Here is a 22,954-nt window from a genome sequence, read left to right on the forward strand (position 1 = left end):
CCTAGAAAAAGCAAGCAATAGTCAAATACTAGTTAACACAAGAGAGCACAGGTAGAACCAGAACCACATACACACACACAAAAAAAGGCAAACATAAATACACACCTTTCAATAATATCTCTTAATATCAACGGCCTCAATGCCCCAACGAAAAGACATAGATTTGCAGACTGGGTTAAAAAGCAGTATCTTACAATTTGTTGTCTCCAAGAAACTTACCTCTCTACAAAGGATAGACATTATCTTAGCGTGAAAGGTTGTTAGACGGTGTTTCAAGCAAATAGGCCTAGAAAACAAGCAGGAATTGCTATCCTAATATCTGACAAGGTACACTTTAGTCCAAATATATAGAGTCAAACAATTATGAGAATACAACATATCAAAATCTCTGGAACACAATGAAGGCTGTTCTAAGAGGTAAATTTATAGCCTTGAGTGTCTATATTAAGAAATTAGAATCGTGGGAAATGCTAATAACAAACAAAAAGAAATTAGAAAGGTCACAAGTAAACGAACTAATGCTTCACATTAAAGCCTTGGAAAAAGAAGAACAAGGCAAACCAAAATTCAGTAGACAGGAAGAAATAATAAAGATTAGGGCAGAAATTAATGAAATAGAAACAAAAAAAAAAATCCAAAGAATTAATGAAACAAAGAGTTGGTTCTTTGAAAGGATAAAAAAAGATTGATAAACCCTTAGCAAATCTGACCAAAAGAGAGAAGAGACACAAATTAATAAAATCAGAGATGAAAAAGGTAATATCACAACAGATTCCAGAGAAATTCAAAAAATCATAGGGGCATACTATAAAAGCATATACTCCACAAAGTATGAAAATCTGAAAGAAATGGGGGATGCTTTCCTTGATTTATATGACCTACCTGAATTAAATCAAAATGAGATTAATCACTTAAATAGACCTATAACAAACATGGAGATCCAAACAATTATCAATAATCTCCCAACTAAAAACAGCCCAGGCCCAGACGGATTTGCTACTGAATTATACCAGACCTTTAAGGAAGAGCTAACACCATTGGTTCTTAAGCTTTTCCAGGAAATAGAAAAAGAAGGAATTCTACCAAACTCCTTCTATGAGGCCAGCATCACCCTGATACCAAAACCAGGCAAAGATAGAACAAAAAAAGAAAATTACAGACCAATCTCCCTCATGAACAGAGATGCAAAAATTCTCAACAAAATATTGGCAAACAGAATACAAGAGTATATCAAAAAGATCATTCACCCTGACCAAGTAGGCTTTATCCCAGAGATGCAGAGATGGTTCAATATATGCAAATCTATAAATGTAATACATTATATAAATGGGTTGAAGGACAAAAATCACATGATCATCTCATTGAACACTGCGAAAGCATTGGACAAAATCCAACATCCCTTCATGATAAAAGTTCTACAGAGACTGGGAATAGAAGGAACATATCTCAATATAATAAAAGCTACTCATGACAAGCCTACAGCCAACATATTATTAAATGGGGACAAACTGAAAGCTTTTCCACTAAAATCAGGAACAAGACAAGGGTGTCCACTGTCCCCACTTTTATTTAATATAGTTTTCAAGTCTTAGCCATAGTAATAAGGCAAGAGACACACATAAAAGGGATACAAATTGGAAAGGAAGAAATCAAGTTATCATTATTTGCAGATGATATGATTCTATTTATATAGTATATATATGTATATATAGTATCTATCTATCTATCTATCTATCTATCTATCTATCTATCTGTCTATCTATTCTATATATAAAGGACCCTAGAAACTCTACTAGAAAACTGTTAGAGGTGATCAAAACCTACAGCCATGTAGCAAGATACAAATAAATACACATAAATGAGTAGCCTTTAAATATACTAACAACATACACACAGAGGATGAAATCAGAGAATCGCTCCCATTCACAATTGCATCCAAAAAAAAGGACCTTGGAATAAACCTAACCAAGGAAGTAAGGAATCTCTACAATGGGAACTTTAATTTTTTTTTTTTTTAAATTCTGAGAGCAACAGACACAGAGAGAAAGACAGATAGAGGGAGAGAGAGAGAGAATGGGCGCGCCAGGGCTTCCAGCCTCTGCAAACGAACTCCAGACGCTTGCGCCCCCTTGTGCATCTGACTAACGTGGGACCTGGGGAACCGAGCCTCGAACCGGGGTCCTTAGGCTTCACAGGCAAGCGCTTAACCGCTAAGCCATCTCTCCAGCCCTACAATGGGATCTTGAAAACACTCAAACGAGAAATTGCAGAAGACACTAGAAAGTGGAGAAACATTCCCTGTTCCTGGATTGGAAGAATCAATATTGTGAAAATGGCAATCTTACCAAAAGCAATCTGCACATTTAATGCAATCCCTACCAAAATTCCAAAAGCATTCTTCATGGAAATAGAAAAAACAATCCAAAAATTCATTTGGAATCACAAAAAAACCTTGAATATCTAAAATACTGAGTAACAACAATAAGGCTGGTGGTATCACCATACCTGATTTTAACCTATACTACAGAGCCATAGTAACAAAAACAGCATGGTACTGGCACAAAAACAGATATGTAGATCAGTGGAACAGAATAGAGGACCCAGATGTAAGCCCAAGTAGCTATAGACACCTTGTGGTGGTTTGATGCAGGTGTCCCCCATAAAATTCGGTGTTCTGAATGCTAGTTTCACAGCTGAAGGATATTTGGGAATTAATGCCTCTTGGAGGGAGTGTATTGTTGGGGGCGGGCTTATGGGCTTTATAGCCAGTTTCCCCATGCCAGTGTTTGGCACACCCTCCTGTTGCTATGGTCCATCTTATGTTGGCCAGAGGGTGATGTCCACCTTCTGCTCATGCCATCGTTTTCCCCTGCTATCGTGAAGCTTCCCCTCAAGCCTGTAAGCCAAAATAAAACTCTTTTTCCCAGAAGCTGCTCTTGGTTGGGTGATTTCTACCAGCAATGTGAACTAGACTACAATACACCTGATATTTGATAAAAATGCCAAAAATACTCATTGGAGTAAACACAGCCTCTTCAGCAAATGGTGTTGGGAAAACTGGATATATATCTGCAGAAGGATGAAAATAGATTCTTTTCTCTCTCCATGCATAAGAATTAAGTCCAAATGGATTAAAGACCTTAACATCAGACCTGAAACTCTGAAACTGCTAGAGGAAAAAGTAGGGGAAACCTTTCAACATATTGGTCTTGGCAAAGACTTTCTGAATACAACCCCAATTACTCAGGCAATAAAACCACAGATTAATCACCGGGATCTCATGAAATTACAAAGATTTTGTACTGCAAAGGACACAGTGAAAAAAGCAAAGAGGCAACCTACAGAATGGGAAAAAAATCTTCGCCAGCTATATATCTGATAGAGGATTAATATCTAGGTTATACAAGGAACTCAAAAAGTTAAATAATAAGGAATCAAACAAGCCAATCAATAAATGGGCTATGGACCTAAATAGAGAGTTCTCAAAGGAAGAAATACGAATGGCATATAAGCATCTAAAAAAATGTTCTACGTCATTAGTCATTAGGGAAATACAGATTAAAACTACATTGAGATTCCATCTCACTCCTGTCAGATTGTCCACCGTCATGAAAACAAATGATCATAAATGTTGGCAGGGATGTGGAAAAAGAGGAACCCTTCTGCACTGCTGGTGGGAATGCTATCTGGTCCAGCCATTGTGGAAATCAGTATGGAGGTTCCTAAAACAGCTAAAGATTAATCTATCATATGACCCAGCTATAGAACTCCTAGGCATATATCTGAAGGACTCATCTCATTTCCTTAGAATATGTGCTCAACCATGCTTATTGCTGCTCAATTTATAATAGCTGGGAAATGGAACCAGCCTAGATGTCCCTCAACTGATGTGTGGATAATGAAGATGTGGCACATTTTTACAATGGAGTTCTACTTAGCGGTAAAGAAAAATGAAGGTATGAAATTTGCAGAAAAGTGGATGGACCTGGAAAGTATTATACTAAGTGAGGTAACCCAGGCCCAGAAAGCCAAGCGCCACATGTTCTCTCTCATGTGTGGATCCTTGCTACAGATGATTGGGCTTCTGTGTGAGAATGAAAATCCTTAGTAGCAGAGGCCAGTAAGTTAAAAAGGAGACATAAAGGGAAGAGAAAGGAAGGGAGGAGGGTACTTAATAGGTTGATATTGTATATATGTAAGTACAATGATTGTGATGGGGAGGACATATGATGGAGAGTGGAATATCAAAGGAGAAAGTGTGGCGGGGAGGGAGGGAATTAACATGGTATTTTTTTTTATAATCATGGTAAATGCTAATAAAAAATAAAAATAAAATAAAATAAATTTGCAAGAAGGGGCTGGAGAGATGGCTTAGTGGTTAAAGCACTTGCCTGCAAAGCCTAAGGTGTGTGATTCATTTCCCCAGTACCCTCCGAAAGTCAGGCGCACAAGATGGCACATATATCTGAAATTCACTTGCAGTGGCTAGAGGCCCTGAAGTACCCATTCTTTCCCTCCCTCCCTCCCTTCCTCCCCCACTGTGTGTGTGTGAGAGAGAGAGAGAGAGAGAGACAGAGAGAGAGAGAGAGAGAGAGAGAGAGAGATATGTATTTGTGTGTGTGTGTCTAGCTGGGTCTTTCTCTCTCCTATAAGGAATGAAAGAAATAAACATTTTGCAAGGACATTGTTTTCCTAGGAATTCTGGGTCCTGTGAACTTCAGGTCTGCGTGTTTTGAAAGTGAACGATCCCTCCTCTCTTCTGTGCTCTGGAGGGAGGAGAGCACCACACACTCTGTTAGCGAGTTAGGCCTCTCCTGAGCAGGCAGGGTTTGGACAGGGTATAGAAGAGCTATTGTTTGGGTGTGAGTTATGACAGGAGGGGACTTATATCCACCAAGTTTTTTGCTGGATAGAAGACAGCAGGGAGCTGTCGTAGGTTGAGTGTGCCCTTGTGTAAGTGGCCCAGTGACATCCCATGGTTGCCTTCATCCGTGGGCATAGTCACTGTGCCTTTGGGCAAATGCTGAGCCTACTTGTTCACAGGTATTTGTTCTGGCAGCAATGCAGTCCTTAGCTGTGTAGCTGTGTCTCCCCAGTGCTGCTGGGTCAGTAGTTGTTGTGTTCAGATTACTTCAAACTCTGAGCACTTTTCAGACCTCCTTAGTCTACCTGGTGATCTAGTTAATTGTGTGTGGGGTTTGATTCAGGGGTCCCCCATAAACTTTTGTGTTCTGAATGCTAGGTTCCCATCTGATGCAGATTTGAGAATTAACACTTCCTAGAGGCAGTGCATCGTTTGGGACAGGCTTATGGGTATAAAGCCAGTTTACCCTTGCCAGTGTTTTGCACACTCTTCCTATTGCTGTTGTCCACCTTATGTTGGCCAGGGGAATATTTTCCACCCTCTACTCATGCCATCATTTCCCCCTGCCATGATAGAGTTTCCCCCTGAGTCCACAAACCAGAATAAACCTGTTTTTCCCCCCACAAGCTGTTCTTGGTCAGGTGATTTCTGCCTGCAATGTGAACCTGACTGCAGCATTGTGGAAGCTAGGTGATAGAGACCATATGGAGAAATGGAGTAAAGAATCTGCCAGTTCCCCTTTGGAGGCTCTTCCTTAGTTGCCTGCTGGCCGGGGAAGGGCGCAGTCCTGGTCTTCTGTGTAGCTCAGACCCTTCTGGAAGCATAGGTTTAAGAGTTTTGTGCCATGTCAGGGCTAGCTGTGGCAGCGCTGACCTCTTGGCTCTCTGCTGAGTAATGGTGGTTCTCCCTGTGATTCTCTGGAGCTGACTTGGCAGGATAGCCTTATGCCCAGCACTTCCAGGTTGGCTCATTCACCTCTTGAGGGACCTCCCAGCAAAGAAGTCCTTTGATATGCTAGACTTTGCCAGAAGTCACTGAAGAAGCGCTGTCTACCAAAAAAAGAGCTGTGTGCTCATGTGTGCTAAAACTGCACTCAGTATGTGTGTGCATGTACCCACACAAGTGCATGTGCTAGGTCACATAGTCATGCATAGGTTGGAGGGCTAGCTGCTTGCCCACCGTCCTCCTCGCTCATCTGAGTATCCATGGAAGCCTTTCTCCAGCACCAGTGCCAGCATGCCCAGCCCTACACCCTGCTTAATAGGATGCTTCTTATAAAGCGCCTGCCATGTTAGGAAGATTCTAAGGGTGAAGAACTGTAAATGTGTTGGCTCCTGTCAAAAGTACATTCTGTGCTGTGACTTGTGCCACCATCTCTGTGAGTGGCTCAAAGGATGTTCCAGTCCATGGCGATCCCTAGAACACCTGTTACTCATGAGAAAATGATAGCTGTTTTTAAGAGTTTATATATATTTAAATAATACTTTTGTTCATTTTTTTAATTTATCTGAGAGTAACAGAGAGAGAGGGAGGGAGGGAGAGAATGGGCGCGCCAGGGCTTCCAGCCACCACAAACAAACTCCAGACGCGTGTGCTCCCTTGTGTATTTGGCTAACGTGGGTCCTGGAGAATCGAGCCTCAAACCTGGGTCCTTAGGCTTCACAGGCAAGCATCTCTGCAGCCCAAGTGTTTATATTTTTAAAAAATAATTTTGTGGGGGATCATTTTTGCAGGAATCAGAGGATAGCCGTGAAGTATCTGTGCCCTTCTTCTGGTCCATGTGCTTCAAAATCTGGCTCTGCCTCCCAGTGTCATAGGTGTCTTTAGGATCACAGGTGCATGTGGCACTTTGCATCTGGCTTTACATGGTGGTTGGAGAATTGAACTGGGGCAGGCAGGCATTGCAGGCAAGTTCCTTTAACCACAAAGCCATTTGCCCAGCCCTATATTTTCTACATAGTAGATCGATGGGCCATCTGGTGGCTAGTTGCCAGCTCCCTGCCATGCCCTTTCTTCCTGCCAGAGCAAGACTGAGTATTGCAGTACATACAGCTGCTAGTTCAGCAAATCTTGTGGACAATAGTAAGGCCAAGATATAGAAGCGGAGGACCCTGCTGAGAAGGTGACAGAAGCCCCTGGATCACCTGTTCTGGGCCTAGAGGCAGGGCTTCCTTGTGCTCACCTGGGCAGTGGACAGCTTGCTGCATTCCTACTAATTGATGACAAGACTTGCATGGACTTTCTTACACGTACATGGTATATAGTGATTTTTATTGTTTCTCTTTTGTATTTTAACTGTTATGAAGATGTTAAGGTTTTTTTAAAAAATACTTTATTTTTATGTATTTGGTAGAGAGAGAGAGAATGGGCACACCAGAGCTTCCAGCCACTGAAAACGAACTCCACATGCATGCACCCTCTTATGCATCTGGCTAATGTGCGTCTTGGGGAATAAGACCTGGGGCCCTTTGGCTTAGCAGGCAAACCACTTTAACAGCTAAGCCATCCCTCCAGCCCAAGACTTTAAGTTTTCATGCCGTCAGACATGTCACATTTTGAAACAGCTCTAACTTCTGCATAAGACACCTAGCAAGAGTATGCTGTCTGCCTTGGGACAGTTCTCCATGATCCCTCCTTTAACCACCTGATCTTTGTCATTGCACAGTGCTTTTCTTGCTCTAGGGATTTACAGTAGTGAAATCTGTCTTGACCTCATGTTTGTCCTCCTGATACCTATACTGGTTCTGCCAATTTGTTATTTGTGACTCACCCAGTGCTTTTGCATGTTGGTGGTTGGGCAGTGTTGCCATGAATGACTGCAGAATCTTCTCTGTGGTCACCTGTGTACTCTGCTTGGTCATGCAAAGGGGTCCAGGCCATGTGTACATATGCATGTTCCTGTATAGGTTATGTGTTAATATGCCATGAATCCCTGAGTGTTCTGCCTGTTTGTTCTCCAAAAAGCCAGAGTTGTTCTATGCATCTTGCTACTTAAATGTATAAAGGAGGTCTAGTCCTTGGCACCTTTTCTTTCTCTGGCCATGCTAGACATGCTAGATATAGGGCGGTACGATGCCACTCCCAGAGAGTCTAACAGAGGGGGGTGGGCTGGTTCCTGGTTGTCAGTGGATCCCCCAGGACTCTGACATGTGTCCCCTCTGCCTGCAGCAGCAGCAGGAGATGCTGGCCATGAAGCACCAGCAGGAGCTGCTGGAGCACCAGCGCAAGCTAGAGCGGCACCGCCAGGAGCAGGAGCTGGAGAAGCAACACCGCGAGCAGAAGCTGCAGCAGCTCAAGAACAAGGAGAAGGGCAAAGAGAGTGAGTGCTGGTCGTGGGTGTGGGGACAGGACATCACGAGAGAGTGAGTGCTGGTCGTGGGTGTGGAGACAGGACATCATGAGAGAGTGAGTGCTGGTCGTGGGTGTGGAGACAGGACTTCATGAGAGAGTGAGTGCTGGTCGTGGGTGTGGAGACAGGACTTCATGAGAGAGTGAGTGCTGGTCATGGGTGTGGGGACAGGACTTCACGAGAGAGTGAGTGCTGGTCGTGGGTGTGGAGACAGGACTTCACGAGAGTGTGAGTGCTGGTCGTGGGTGTGGAGACAGGACTTCACGAGAGAGTGAGTGCTGGTCGTGGGTGTGGGGACAGGACTTCACGAGAGAGTGAGTGCTGGTCGTGGTTGTAGAGACAGGACTTCGCAAAGAGAGTGAGTGCTGGTCGTGGGCGTGGGGACAGGACTTCACATAGAGTGAGTGCTGGTCGTGGTTGTAGAGACAGGACTTCACAAAGAGAGTGAGTGCTGGTCGTGGGTGTGGGGACAGGACTTCACAAAGAGAGTGAGTGCTGGTCGTGGGTGTGGAGACAGGACTTCACAAAGAGTGAGTGCTGGTCGTGGGTGTGGAGACAGGACTTCACAAAGAGTGAGTGCTGGTCGTGGGTGTGGAGACAGGACTTCACAAAGAGTGAGTGCTGGTCGTGGGTGTGGAGACAGGACTTCACAAAGAGTGAGTGCTGGTCGTGGGTGTGGAGACAGGACTTCACAAAGAGTGAGTACTGGGCTGGGGCGTAGAGACAGTGCTTAGCAAAGAGTGAATGATGGCCATGGTTGGGTTGGAAAGTGCTTCGCCTTGGCTCTCCCCTTGTTTCCTGTGCCTAGTTCCCCAAAAGTAGCTCTGCATGGGCCTTCAGCCCTGGCTGGAACTCATTAATATCTCTTGCTGTGGTTGTTAGGTCACCCTGGTTGAGCCCAGAGACCAACCAGTGACATTTGTTTTTGCCTTTTTGGAGACCACAGGAAGGAGTGAGTGTGAACCTCAGTGCAGGAGTGTCCATGGATCACAATGCTCAGCATTTAGAAGATGATTTGGCTGTGAGTGTTCGTCTTAGAGACAGAATGTTAAAACTGTGAAGCTTTCCAGATGTACACCACCCTCCACCTCACTCTGGGGTCTCCCCATGTTTCTTTAAGCAGCGTTTTCTGTGAGTCCCAAAAGCAGATGTCAGTCTGTAGGGTGGCTCTACAGCTGAGGAGGCTTGCTGCCCTTGGCTTGTTCTTTCAGGCTTGCTCCTCCTGCCTTGTCTTGCTTCATGTGCTAATGCTTGTTGATGTGAAGACTATTGTGGTTGGCCTTCTTCTAAGCAATGCCTGGTCCAAAAGGAGCCTGGAGACCATTCTGTCCTTTGTTTCTTTCTTTGGATGAGTAGAGGGATGGGTGTGTTTGGAAGAAAACGGTACTGTGTCTCCCTTATTGAATAATGCCTAGCCAATGAGCTAACAGTCCCTTAGCTTGGTGTGCAAGAAGACAGTGCTCAACCATGACCGCGTTTTCTGAGCCCTGGGTATTTTGCACTCTTGGCTGAGTCTGCTCTGAGCATTCCTCCTTGATTTATTTGGACTGACAGAACCCTAGGCTAGAGCACATATGTCTTTTCCTTTGATAGCCTGTGGTTTTAAATGATATCACCAGAACCTGTTTACCAACAGGAGGGTCTTTGGCATCTGAGGGACCTGATTTCTACCTTGGGTACCTTGGCTCCGTTGAGCTGTTTGTTCTGTAGTAAACTTGAAAACAGTAAGTTGCACATCTCCTTGTGTGATCCTAGGGAAATGAGAACAGAAATTTTACCTATCACTTCTACTAAAGGGCCTGACATTAGTCATGTCTCTTCCTGTGGTATGTACAATGCTTTTGTTGGGCTCTGGACTGGAGGAGGCTATTGATAAAGAGACTGAGGTCACACATCTTTTGTGTCTTGTTGCCAACACTCTGGAGACCATCCAACCATGTATATGTAACAGGGACCTGCAAACACATTACCCAAGACCTTTGCAACTTACTCAGAACTTATTGTACAGCTACCCATGACTCTGAGTCTCTGAGTCTTGGTGGTGGTGGTGTATGGTGTGTGTGTGTGTCTGTGTTTGACAAGGACTCACTCACAGTATTGCTCATGTTGGCCTCACAATTGTAATCCTCATGCCACAGCCTCCTGAGTGCTTAGATGATAGGTGTGCACCCCTACATCCAGCTTCTGACTATTTCTTAGTAAAAATATTTTTTCTACTTTTAAAGCTTTTGAAAAACTTGTCCTTTAAAATTCCTGTTTTTGAGAATGCACAAAATACTATTCATAGAACACAGGCAAAGCATATGACAGGCCGTGTAAGTGAAAGGACATTCCAGTTCCATGGACGAGGCTCCTGTGGGGTCCCAGCCCCCCACACTCCTCCTCTGTACTCCTGCGTATTGCCCCTCAGGTTTCAGTGGAGTTTTGTCTTCGTGCCCTCCCGCTGGTGGTCTTCTGTAGTGCTGTGCTGACGGGATCACAGCGCAGGCCTTCCTTAGCAGCTGCTGCCACCTCTGTGTGATGTGGATGGGGTGATGGCAGTGTGGCTGCAGCTCCCAGGCCACTCACTCTTTTTTTTTTTTAACTTTTTTTTTTTAACTTTTTTTTTTTTTATCTTTTTGGTGGGGGGAGAAAGAGAGGGAGAAGGAGAATGGATACGCCAGGGCCTCCAGCCACTGCAAAAGAACTCCAGATGCATGTGCCTCCTTGTGTATCTGGCTTACATGGGTCCTGGAGAGTCGAACCGGGATCCTTTGGCTTTGCAGGCAAGTACCTTAACCGCTAAGCCATCTCTCCGGTCCCCATGTCACTCACTCTTGCAGTTTCTGCAGTGGCAGGCTCTGAGGGTGTCTGTTTCACAGAGTATCAGTCTAGTCCAACCAGTGGAACAGAACCAGTAAGGTTTTAGTATCTTAAAGATGCATAGTGCAGCCACTTACCTTTCATGTGGGGCTAGCCAGGCATTTTTTCAGATGGGCAGGCCTTTAAGGTGGGTGGGCCTTTGGATTTGTGGTCATTTAGTTGGGTGGACCTTCTGGTAGGCAGGCCTTTCTGTGGACAAGCCTTCAGGTGGTCAAGGCTTTTGGTTCAGCAGGACTTCAGATGGGGAGGCAGGAGCTCTCAAGCAGAACGCGCGCTGCTGCCTGTGGTGATTTCTCAGGTACAGACACCTTAGCCTTACCTCACGCCTTTCAGCTAGCAGAGTCAAAGCCACTCAGATGGCCTCAAGCAAAGGCAACGTCCACTTTCCTCACATCCAAAAAGATGCACTTAGCCTTTCATTGGATAACAGGATCCTGAGCCTAGCTAATTGACGAGCCCATCAGAAAGGCCAAACTGCTTGGACCTGTTCATCTTTAACCCACCTTGTTCCCATTAGCAGGTAGGGAAGGAATGCAAAGGAAGATTTTTAGGAGAACAACCAGCCCCAGAAGACATAGGAAGCCCTCAGGAGGGGCGCACGGCCCTTGCTGTGAAACTGGGGCAGGCAGTGGGCCCTGAAGTCCTGTGGAACCATTGTAAAATTCCTGTATTACCTCTGGGGCAGAGAAGCATGGTTTCATACATTGACCTCTAATGCTCTCACCGTGGCTGCCATTTTGAAGGGGGATTGCAGAATAGGCTCAGGACCATCATTGTGACTCAGGGGAGAGGTGTAAGCAGTGTTGATGAGCTGCAGGTTCTAAGTGTGTTTGGAAGGGGAGCCACCAGAATGTGCTAGGTTCAAGACTGAGCCATTGGACAATGGAGTTGTCCCATAATTATCCCGAAGTGATAGTGTTGTACCTTGGCTATCCTGAGTGAGAGGTATGTGGGAGGAGCAGGATGGGAAGAGAGTTTATAAGTGGTGTGTAGACGCTCCCTCGGCCAGCACCTGTACAGAGTGACACTCATAAGTGGTGTGTGGACGCTCACTCGGCCTGCACCTGTACAGAGTGACGCTCATAAGTGGTGTGTGGACGCTCACTCGGCCTGCACCTGTACAGAGTGACGCTCATAAGTGGTGTGTGGACGCTCACTCGGCCAGCACCTGTACAGAGTGACGCTCATAAGTGGTGTGTGGACGCTCCCTCGGCATGCACCTGTACAGAGTGACGCTCATAAGTGGTGTGTGGACGCTCCCTCGGCCTGCACCTGTACAGAGTGACGCTCATAAGTGGTGTGTGGACGCTCCCTCGGCCTGCACCTGTACAGAGTGACGCTCATAAGTGGTGTGTGGACGCTCCCTCGGCCTGCACCTGTACAGAGTGACGCTCATAAGTGGTGTGTGGACGCTCCCTCGGCCTGCACCTGTACAGAGTGACGCTCATAAGTGGTGTGTGGACGCTCCCTCGGCCTGCACCTGTACAGAGTGACGCTCATAAGTGGTGTGTGGACGCTCCCTCGGCCTGCACCTGTACAGAGTGACGCTCATAAGTGGTGTGTGGACGCTCCCTCGGCCTGCACCTGTACAGAGTGACGCTCATAAGTGGTGTGTGGACGCTCCCTCGGCCTGCACCTGTACAGAGTGACGCTCATAAGTGGTGTGTGGACGCTCCCTCGGCCTGCACCTGTACAGAGTGACGCTCATAAGTGGTGTGTGGACGCTCCCTCGGCCTGCACCTGTACAGAGTGACGCTCATAAGTGGTGTGTGGACGCTCCCTCGGCCTGCACCTGTACAGAGTGACGCTCATAAGTGGTGTGTGGACGCTCCCTCGGCCTGCACCTGTACAGAGTGACGCTCATTAGTGATGTGTGGACGCTCCCTCGGCCTGCACCTGTACAGAGTGACGCTCATAAGTGGTGTGTGGACGCTCCCTCGGCCTGCACCTGTACAGAGTGACGCTCATAAGTGGTGTGTGGACGCTCCCTCGGCCTGCACCTGTACAGAGTGACGCTCATAAGTGGTGTGTGGACGCTCCCTCGGCCTGCACCTGTACAGAGTGACGCTCATAAGTGGTGTGTGGACGCTCCCTCGGCCTGCACCTGTACAGAGTGACGCTCATAAGTGGTGTGTGGACGCTCACTCGGCCTGCACCTGTACAGAGTGACGCTCATAAGTGGTGTGTGGACGCTCCCTCGGCATGCACCTGTACAGAGTGACGCTCATTAGTGATGTGTGGACGCTCCCTCGGCCTGCACCTGTACAGAGTGACGCTCATTAGTGGTGTGTGGACGCTCCCTCGGCATGCACCTGTACAGAGTGACGCTCATAAGTGGTGTGTGGACGCTCCCTCGGCCTGCACCTGTACAGAGTGACGCTCATAAGTGGTGTGTGGACGCTCACTCGGCCTGCACCTGTACAGAGTGACGCTCATAAGTGGTGTGTGGACGCTCACTCGGCCTGCACCTGTACAGAGTGACGCTCATAAGTGGTGTGTAGATGCTCCCTCCGCATGCACCTGTAGAAAGCACCTACAGTTACTAGCTAGGGAAGAGCTGCCTCCTGTTGCAACAACTCAATGCTACTCATCTTCTGGTTCCCCAGTGACAAGTGACAGGAGAGCTTTTCCTTCACAAGGCACTTCCGCTCCATAAAGGCAGTCTCACAAATCCTTTAATGGCAAATACAGATAATGGTTAGCCATTCAAATCATTTTAACAAGTTTTTGTATGAATTTTAATCTACATCCACACCACACCACAAAATGTATGCTTAAGCATTCTTGTAAAGTCTTTTATTTGAAGTTGCTTAAAAATCTTCTCGATTGGCTGAAGAGTTGGCTTAGCAATTAAGAAGTTTGCCTGCAAATCCAAAGGACCTTGGTTCTATTCCCCAGAACCCATGTAAGTCAGATGCACAAGGGGCGCATGCGTCTGGAGTTCGTTTGCAGTGGCTGGAGGCCCTGACACCCCCATCCTCTCTCTCTCTCTCTCTTTCTCACAAATAAATAAAAATAAAACTATTTTAAAAAACTTCTCAGCATGTGATACATAGACAAAGGCATATAGTATGCTTTAGAGCACAAGGCACAACTGGGGAGTCACGATACTCATGCCTGGGTGGCCTTCACCAGTGCCGGGCTTTAGGGCATGCTCACTTTTCCTGCACATGGCATGTGTTCCTCCAGCTGCGCAGAACTGCTGGCTCGTCTTCCCAGCACTGCTGCCTTCACCGCACTCCAGGGAGTTGCAGTGCAGGTTTTGGCCACAAGAGGCAGTGCTTCCTTTCCCATGAAGTGTTGTGTCAGCTCTGTCCCTTTGCACCCCTTGTTATTTCCGTTTTTGGTGTGTATCCTGAACTTGGAACTATGAGTTTTGTTCTCAACCTCTTCCTCCGCCTGGGTGGCATCTTTTCTTTCACTCATAAGGTGTCTCCTCAGTTCTATCTTAGACTAGTTCCTCAGTCGTCTTTGCCATTTTTGGACTGTGTTTCAAACATCACAATTATGAACTTACTCTTTTGTCATCTTGTGGCACCTGAAGTTTCCCACTCACATGCAGATTTCAGATCTGCCAGAACTGTTGTGTGTGATGCCATGGCTAAGTGTCAGGGTTCCCAGGACACGTGCAATTGATTCCCCCACATCTCTGCTCTTGTGTCTGTTTCCACCCTCCCTGTTTGTGACGGTGGACCCTCTGCTGCCATTGCATCAGACCAAGTAGTTATCGTCACCACAGCTTGGAGATGAGTCTGGGCCCAGAAATGTCTGTCTTCTTAGTCTGTCTTTCCTAGTCTTGGCATTCATTGAAACTTGAGACTTGGTTGTTGTATTAGTCAGGGTTTTCTAGAGGAACAGAACTGCTAGAATGAATTATTTTAAAAAGGGAATTTATTGGATTAGCTTACAGTAGCCCAATAGCAGTTGCAGGCCCAAGAATCACTGAACCTGGTAGCTGCTCAGCCCACATGGCCAGATGCCTCAGCAGTCCCGACCTGGCACTGCAGATGGTGCCAGAAAGCCTGGAGGCTTCCTGAGGAGCCTCTGGGTTTCGATCCACGCTGGTCATCAGTTGATGCTGGTCTTTAGTCCACACTGGACTTCAATCCACGCTGGAAGGTAGTGAGCAGCTCTGGCAGCCAAGTGGGAGGGAGGAAGGAAGGAAGGAACTCTTTTTACCCAGAGCTTCCTTATATCAAGTGCCTCTCTGAGCAGGGCTCCCCACTCCGGGCGAAGGGCTCACCCTGGGGGAAAGACTTCTTCCTTTAGTTGATCCTTCCTAGAAGCAACCTGTAGATTACCAAACAGATCAAGTTGACAACACCTTAACTATCACTGTTGTTTCTGCCCACACATGTCCTGGGTTTCCTCTGTAATTGTGCTGACTATAGGCCTTGTGCTGGGAAGATGTGTTATTTTTATGACCTTGATTATTTCTAGCCCCTAAGTATTTGTGTAGGTCTTTCAAGCCTCCCCCCCCCCCCAAGTTAAGGTCTCACTCTAGCTCAGACTGACCTGGAATTTACTATATAGTTTCAGGGTGGTCTCGAACTCATAGCAGTCGTCCTACCTCTGCCTCCCAAGTGCTGGAATTAAAGGCGTGCATCACTACGCCTGGCTTAAACTTTTTCTTAACAGGGGTTGATAACTTCCTGTTCAGGAGGTTTGCATATATTTTAGCAAGAATTTTTCAGATGGGTTTGTGTGCTGTTACGCATGGTTAAGTTTTGAAAAGCCTTTGTTGTTGACCTTTGACTGTGTGCCCAGTAATCTGGCTAAATTCTCATTCCACTTATCAGAAAATTGATTTGAATTTTCAACATATAGAAGTGTGTCATCTGTAAATACTGGTGGGTTTGTCTCTTCCTTCCCAATAAAAGTGCATTTTCTGTCTTTACCTCCTTTAGCTGACCCTGCGAGGACTCTGTGGGAGAGCTGGGTTGAGGATGGCTTCGGGCTCTGTCTGTCTGCCCCCCCCTTTTGCTGTTAGAACTATGCTTTCTTGAAAGGCTTTGTTAGTGCTTGGTACTCTTGAGAGGTCTTATTTATCAAGTTCCCTCCTCCTCCTTTCCCAGGTTGTTATAAGTGTCAGTATTAATGGGTATTTGTTTCTATCAGATGTTTTAGCATCTTTTGGAAATGGTCATATGGTATTTTTCGGCTATAAATGTTAATGGTTACTGTAGTGGATTACATAGCTTTATTTATATCAAAATTTCAGCTGGTGTTTTTGGAACCCTTCTCAGTTGGGTCATGATACCCTATCTTTTTTTTTTAAATTTATTTATTTGAGAGCGACAGACACAGAGAGAAAGATAGAGGGAGAGAGAGAGAATGGGCGCGCCAGGGCTTCCAGCCTCTGCAAACGAACTCCAGACGTGTACGCCCCCTTGTGCATCTGGCTAACGTGGGACCTGGGGAACCGAGCCTCGAACTGGGGTCCTTAGGCTTCACAGGCAAGCGCTTAACCGCTAAGCCATCTCTCCAGCCCATGATACCCTATCTTTTTGTTGTTGTTGTTGTACTGAAAGATTGGTTGGTCAATATTTTAGAGTTTACTGTTACAGTTCATGGGGAATGTTTAGTACAATGCCCTCATCAGATTTTGGTACTGTGACTAGCCTGGCCATTAACCAAGCGGAGCATCATTCATTTTGTTTTCCTTATAAAAGTTTATAATATTGTATATTATTTCTCCTTAAATATTTTTTGACATTTGCTGTCAAAAGACATCTGACCCTACTAAGGTTTTCATTATATAAAGATTTTGATTACAAATTCAGGTTTTAAAATAGGGCATTTTTCCATCTGAGTGAGTCAGCCAAGGGAAACAGTAATTTTTTAATGCATTTCATGTACATTTTTTAATTTACTTGTTAGAGAGATTGAGAGTGGACATGACAGGGCTTTCACTTGCTGTTAATGAGCTCCAGATGCATGCGCCACCTTGTGCATCTGGCTTTAACTTACCTGGGTCCTGTGGTATTGGACCTGGGTTCTTTAACTTACCTGGGTTCTGTGGTATTGGACCTGGGTTCTTTAACTTACCTGGGTCCTGTGGTATTGGACCTGGGTTCTTTAACTTACCTGGGTCCTGTGGTATTGGACCTGGGTTCTTTAACTTACCTGGGTCCTGTGGTATTGGACCTGGGTTCTTTAACTTACCTGGGTCCTGTGGTATTGGACCTGGGTTCTTTAACTTACCTGGGTCCTGTGGTATTGGACCTGGGTTCTTTAACTTACCTGGGTCCTGTGGTATTGGACCTGGGTTCTTTGGTTTTGCTGCTGAACCTAGTGCTGCCTACTGTTGTATCTTTTGCTCTCTGTGTGATCTGTAGTGCTTTCTACTTTTTGTATTGCCTTTTTTAATTTTGTTTTTAGTTTTTTGAGGTAGGGTCTCACTGTAACCTAGGCTGACCTGGAATTAACCACGTAGTCTCAGTGTGGCCTCAAACTCACAGTGGTCCTCCTATCTCTATTGAGATCAAAGGCATGAGCCACCACACCTGGCTTTTCCTTCCTTCCTCCCATCCTTCTTCCTTTCCCTCCCTCTCCTCCCTCCCTCTCTCTTTCTTTCTTTCTTTCTGATGTTGGTTGTGTTTCATTGTATTTTCTTCATTGGTAAATCCAGCGACTTACCAGTTTTATTCATGTTTTTTAGCTTTCATTTTATGATGTACCTGTTGAATGTTTCCCCATTTCATTCATTCTACTAATCTTATTTTTTTTCTCTCTCTTCTGTTTTCTTTGGATTTAATTTGGAATTTTTCTAGCTTTATGAGACAGATACCTATATAATTGATTCTTGCCTGCTCTAACATCTGCATGTGTATAGCTGTGAATTTTCCTCTAAAGACAATTTTATCTGCATCCCATAGTTTTCATACTTAATGCAACAATATCTGTTTTTTGGTTGGTTTGGTTCATTTGCATTTGATGGAAGGATTAATGTGCTTGTACTTAGTGTAATGTTGTCCTTCATGGAACTTAATTATCCAGGGAATTGTAATGCTATTTTCTGTGCTAGGTTGTGTTTAATGATAATTTTCCTTTCCACTACCATGGTAATTAATTATTGTCTTGCCATTTCTTTACTGCTCACAGTTATGATTACCATGGCCAGCTTTGCTCTGTTAGAGTTGAATCTAAGTTTGTCCTTTTACCTGTCCAAGACCATGTGAGGTCTGGCCTACTTCACTCTCTTGTTCTGTGCTGTTTTAACATGCTTTTATCATTAAGACTCCCAAAGCATTCTTACTTCATTAAGTAGGACTGACCACAGTTGTGTTTTGCACTTAGCTTCATTTCTGTTTGGCTGTGCTATTGTCTATGATAATTATTTCATAGTATGCAATAGTAGTGAGTCTAATGGAATCTAGTAGTAATGAATTCTTGCCTGGAATGTTAGTTTTACATTAACTTTTTATTTTTTTATTTTTGTTTTTGCTGTGTAGAATTTTTGGTTGATGTTTTCTCTTAGCATTCTGATGACATCATCTTCTTGTCTTTGGATCACCTCTGATAATCTCCAAAACTTACCTATTACTCCTTCTTCAGAGAGAATCTTTTAAAAAAATACTTCTATTTATTTATTTGCAAGCAGAGAGAGATAGAAGAGAGAGAGAGAATGGGCATGCCAGGGCCTCTAGTTGCTGCACACGGACTCCATATGCATGTGCCACTTTGTACCTCTGCCTTTATGTGGGTACTGAGGAATCAAACTCAGGAACTTGGGTCATTAGGCTTTTGAAGGCAAGTGCCTTAACCACTGAGTCATCTCTCTAGCCTAAGAATCTTTTTTCCCTGGCTACTATTAAGACTTTTCTGTTGTCTTTTGGTGTTTGGAAGAATTTCTCAGGTGCACTTTTCAAAAATTTTATATTTATTATTTATTTTTATTCATATTTGAGAGAGAGAGGATGGACTTCAAGGGCCTTCAGATGCTGCAAACAACCTCCAGAAGCATATGCCATCCTGTGCATCTGGCTTACATGGGTCCTGGGGAATCAAGCCTGGGTCCTTTAGCTTTGCAGACCAGTGCCATAACTGCTAAGCCATCCCTCCTGTCCTCAGGTGCACTTTTTTAACTGCAGTTTCACTTCTTTTTGTTTATTTTTTCTAGTATTCATAGGTTCTGAATCTGCCTTTTAAACACCTTTATGAAGTCTAAGACCTGTTTGTTTTCAATTTTGATCTCAAAAAATACTGCTTTGGGGCTGGAGAGATGGCTTAGAAGTTAAGGACTTGCTTGTGAAGCCTAAGGACCCCGGTTCGAGGCTCAATTCCCCCAGGACCCACATTATCCAGATGCACAAGGGGCGCACGCGTCTGGAGTTCGTTTGCAATGGCTGGAGGCCCTGGCATGTCCATTCTCTCTCTCTTCCTCCCTCCCTCTCTCTCTCTTTGCCTTTCTCTCTGTGTATGTTGTTCTCAAATAAATAAAAAATGAATGAACAAACAAAAAAATAATTGTTAAAAAATGCTGCTTTTGTCCTATTCTCTCCATTTATTGTATGTGATACTTGAATTAAACATGTGTTAGTCCCTTCTCTAGGTACTTGAAGTTTCTTTCTTTGCTTGGGTGGATTTGCTCCCCTTCCTCTTTGTGTCACTGTTTGTGTTTTCTTCGATTATGTTGTCCATTTTACTGACCTGCAACCCCCTGTAAAATATGATGCTCTACAGCTTACTCATTGGATTTTTCATCATTTGATGAACAGTTCTAATATCTATAGTTTCCATGGAATTTCTTCTTTGCTTTTCTCTGTAAAAGGTACAGTTATTTTAGAGTGGACCTATGGCCATTTCTCCCCTTGGTGCCTCCCTTCCTTCTCCACACTCACCCCCACGTGCCAGGACCCTTCATCTGCATGTTGGACTATGCATGAGCAGCTGAGGTGATGTGGTCAAGGGTGGTGATACTCATTCAGACCAGGCTTTTCTTTGCTTTGTGGAGTTAACCAGATGCATAAAGATAAATCAGTCATTTTGGTCCAGTTGGTCAGAGGTGGGTGTCAGGTCTTGTTATATGTAAGGTATACCCTTTGAGGTCTGCCCCAAAGCCTCTGAGATTTATTAGGTCCTTCCTCCTCAGTGCACTCCAGTTTCCACGTCGCTGGCCCTGACCTCCACGTTTTTATCTGAACCACAGGTGCCTCCAGAGGATATCCCTCTACCACGTCTTTGTCCAGCCTGGCCCTATGTTCCTCTTCCCCCGTGCCCCTGTGCTGCCAGCAGAGGCTCTGGAAGGTTTAGCCACTCCTAGCAGGTTTCACCCAGTCACCTATTTGGATTGTCTGAAGCAGTGATCCTTAAGTTGGAGAACAAAATATAGCTGGCATTCTCCAGTTTTCCTAGCATTCACATATTTGTTCTGTTGATGATTTTCTTGTTTTCTGTACTGGAAGGATAGATTCTAGTTTGCCTTTATATAAGTTTTAGATTGCAAAATTGACATTTTGCCTTTAATCCTCTTAGATTACATGTGTTTCCAAATGGGCCTTTTTAGAAGTCCTTGTGTTCTAAAAGTAATGAACTCATGTAAATTCAGTTCTTAAGTTTGTCTTAAATGTAGAGATTATTGTTATGCCAACTAATTCTAAATTTCAGTTGGAATGTAGTCTAATATTTTTGTATTTTTCTACTTATTTAAATATCTTTGCTCTTTCAAAAAGATGTTATTTTAAGAGTATGTAACCAACATACTCCTTTTTAAAAATACATATATTGGGGGCTGGAGAGATGTCTTAGCGGTTAAGGTACTTGCCTGCAAAGCCAAAAGACCCAGGTTCAATTCCCTAAGATGCATGTAAGCCAGATACACATGGTGGCACATGTGTCTGGAGTTTGTGTACCCATTCTCTCTCTCCTCTCTTTTCTCCCTTCTCTCTCTCTCTCTCTCTCTCTCTCTCTCTCTCTCTCTCTCTCTGTCTTTCTCAAGTAAATAAATAAAAACAAAGTATTTTTAAAAATATTGGGCCAGTGAGATGACCTAGTGGTTAAGGCACTTGCCTGCAAAGCCAAAGGGCTCAAGTGCATTTCCCTAGGACCAACGTAAGCCAGATGCACAATGTGGCTCATGCATCTAGAGTTTGTTTGCAGTGGCTGGAGGCCCAGGCACAATCCATTTTCTCTGTCTATATTCTTCTTTCTCTATGTCTCTCAAATAAATAACATGCATATACATTTAAATTATTTATTAGCAAGCAGGGAAACGAGAGTATGGATATGACAGGTCATCTTTTGACAAGCTCCAGATTTTGTGCCTCTGGCTTGATGTGGGTACTGGAGAATCAAACTCAGACTGACAGGTTTTGCAAGCAAGTGCCATCTCCCAGCCCACTAATATACTCTTTAAAAAAATATTTACATAGTGGGGAGACAGATAGATAGAGAATTGGTATGCTGGGGCCTCTAGCCACTGTAAATGAATTCCAGATGCATTTGCCACCTTATGTATCTGGCTTATATGGGTACTGGGGAATTGAACCTGGTTCCTTAAGCTTCACAGGCAAATAACCACTAAGCCATCTCTCCATCCCACCACCAATACACTCTTACTTGTCAGTTTATTTCTCTGATTCACTATTTGTAAACTCTTAAAAAATTGTTTTAATATACAAAATTAGTAGTTTTATGATCATTGATCATTGTAATGTTTCACTCTTGAAATACTTAAATTTATTTTTTACTTAAGTGATAGAATTTTGAGGGAGAAAGCATTTACGAGTTTCTATTCCATATTAGAGCTAATTTTCTCACTCATCTTTGGAAAGCAATATCAAATCTGAGTAATACACCTGGGCCCTGTCAGACCTTACTTAGCAGTGGCCTCATGGAACAGATTACTGAGAATGCAGCTGAAGGCATTTCCACTTTGAAGTGCAGATGTGTTGGACGCTGCCCATGGCATTGGTACAGAGTTGAGCCTCTGTAATGGCTGATGTGACACTCATCACTCTCAGGCCAGATGCCCTGATGAACTGACCTGTGGTAAACCTGGTGTCTCTATTCTGACTCATGTAGACCCGAGAGCTGGCCTCCAGACAAGCCTACCACTCTGTGTGTAAGGAATCTTGAGTGTTGTGGAGGTTTGTGGCCTGCCCTGTCAGTATCCTTGTGGGAGCTATCTCCCCAGTCCTCACTAGAACCTGGGAGGGGGCTGAGCATGTGCACGTACGTGGTGGTGCTGCCATGCAGAGTTGGAGAGAACCTGAGCCACAGGCATGGTTACACAGGTTGGGCCCAGATCCAGCTGCCCCTCCCCTCTCTCCTCTCCTAAGCTGCAAATAGCTGTTTTCTTTGCGCTGGGGTAGGGATTGCATATCAGAAGATTTGTAGCTCCCATTCTAAGTATCAGGTGGTCTATGCCACAACTAACCAATAAGTAACAATATTTTTTGTTGTTGGAAAGCAACTCTAATATAAATTACCTTTTCATACATAGTTTACCAAAATAATCCAACACATATATTAGTTTAAAGCTCACACAATATGACTTCAGAAAACATTTTAGATCTGTTCATAAGTCAAAAACAATTTTTGTGCTGCACACTAAGCCTTGTCTTCCCCTGACTGACTGTTGGAATGTTCTCTGTTGCTGTCCAGCCTGGTCACGGGCAGCAGCCTGGTGGTTTTCACTTTGTGGATTTGGGTGGTCAGGTTTTATTAATAATAAAAAAACTGTGTACACTTGAGTCTTTGGCAAGCTTGTGTAGACTTTGTTGCCCTCAGAGTGTGGTCCAGTGGGGTGGGCAGGCAGGCCTGGCAGGCCACAGTTGGGTACTCAAGGTTCTTAGGTAAGCAGGCCTAGATACTCACTCATGAAAGAGAATTCTTGTTTATCCCAGCATAGTACAAGTTTGTGGGGCAGATGCACA

General features: G+C 44.6%; 1 protein-coding gene across 7 annotated transcripts in view; it reads left to right on the plus strand.

Moving 5' to 3' along the window:
• The window catches only part of Hdac4 (histone deacetylase 4), a 303,466-nt gene that overhangs the window by 191,529 nt on the left and 88,983 nt on the right, over positions 1 to 22,954 (plus strand). For 5 of the 7 annotated variants that reach the window (XM_045146718.1, XM_045146721.1, XM_004667834.3 and 2 more), the window contains exon 5: positions 8,033 to 8,183. In XM_045146718.1, the coding sequence (XP_045002653.1) occupies positions 8,033 to 8,183 (151 nt within the window). The remainder of the gene's footprint in view (positions 1 to 8,032; positions 8,184 to 22,954) is intronic. The other 2 variants (XM_045146720.1, XM_045146722.1) reach the window with 1 other exon arrangement.

Source organism: Jaculus jaculus, chromosome 4 (assembly GCF_020740685.1).
Source record: "Jaculus jaculus isolate mJacJac1 chromosome 4, mJacJac1.mat.Y.cur, whole genome shotgun sequence".
In the NCBI taxonomy this organism is placed as follows: Eukaryota; Metazoa; Chordata; class Mammalia; order Rodentia; family Dipodidae; genus Jaculus; species Jaculus jaculus.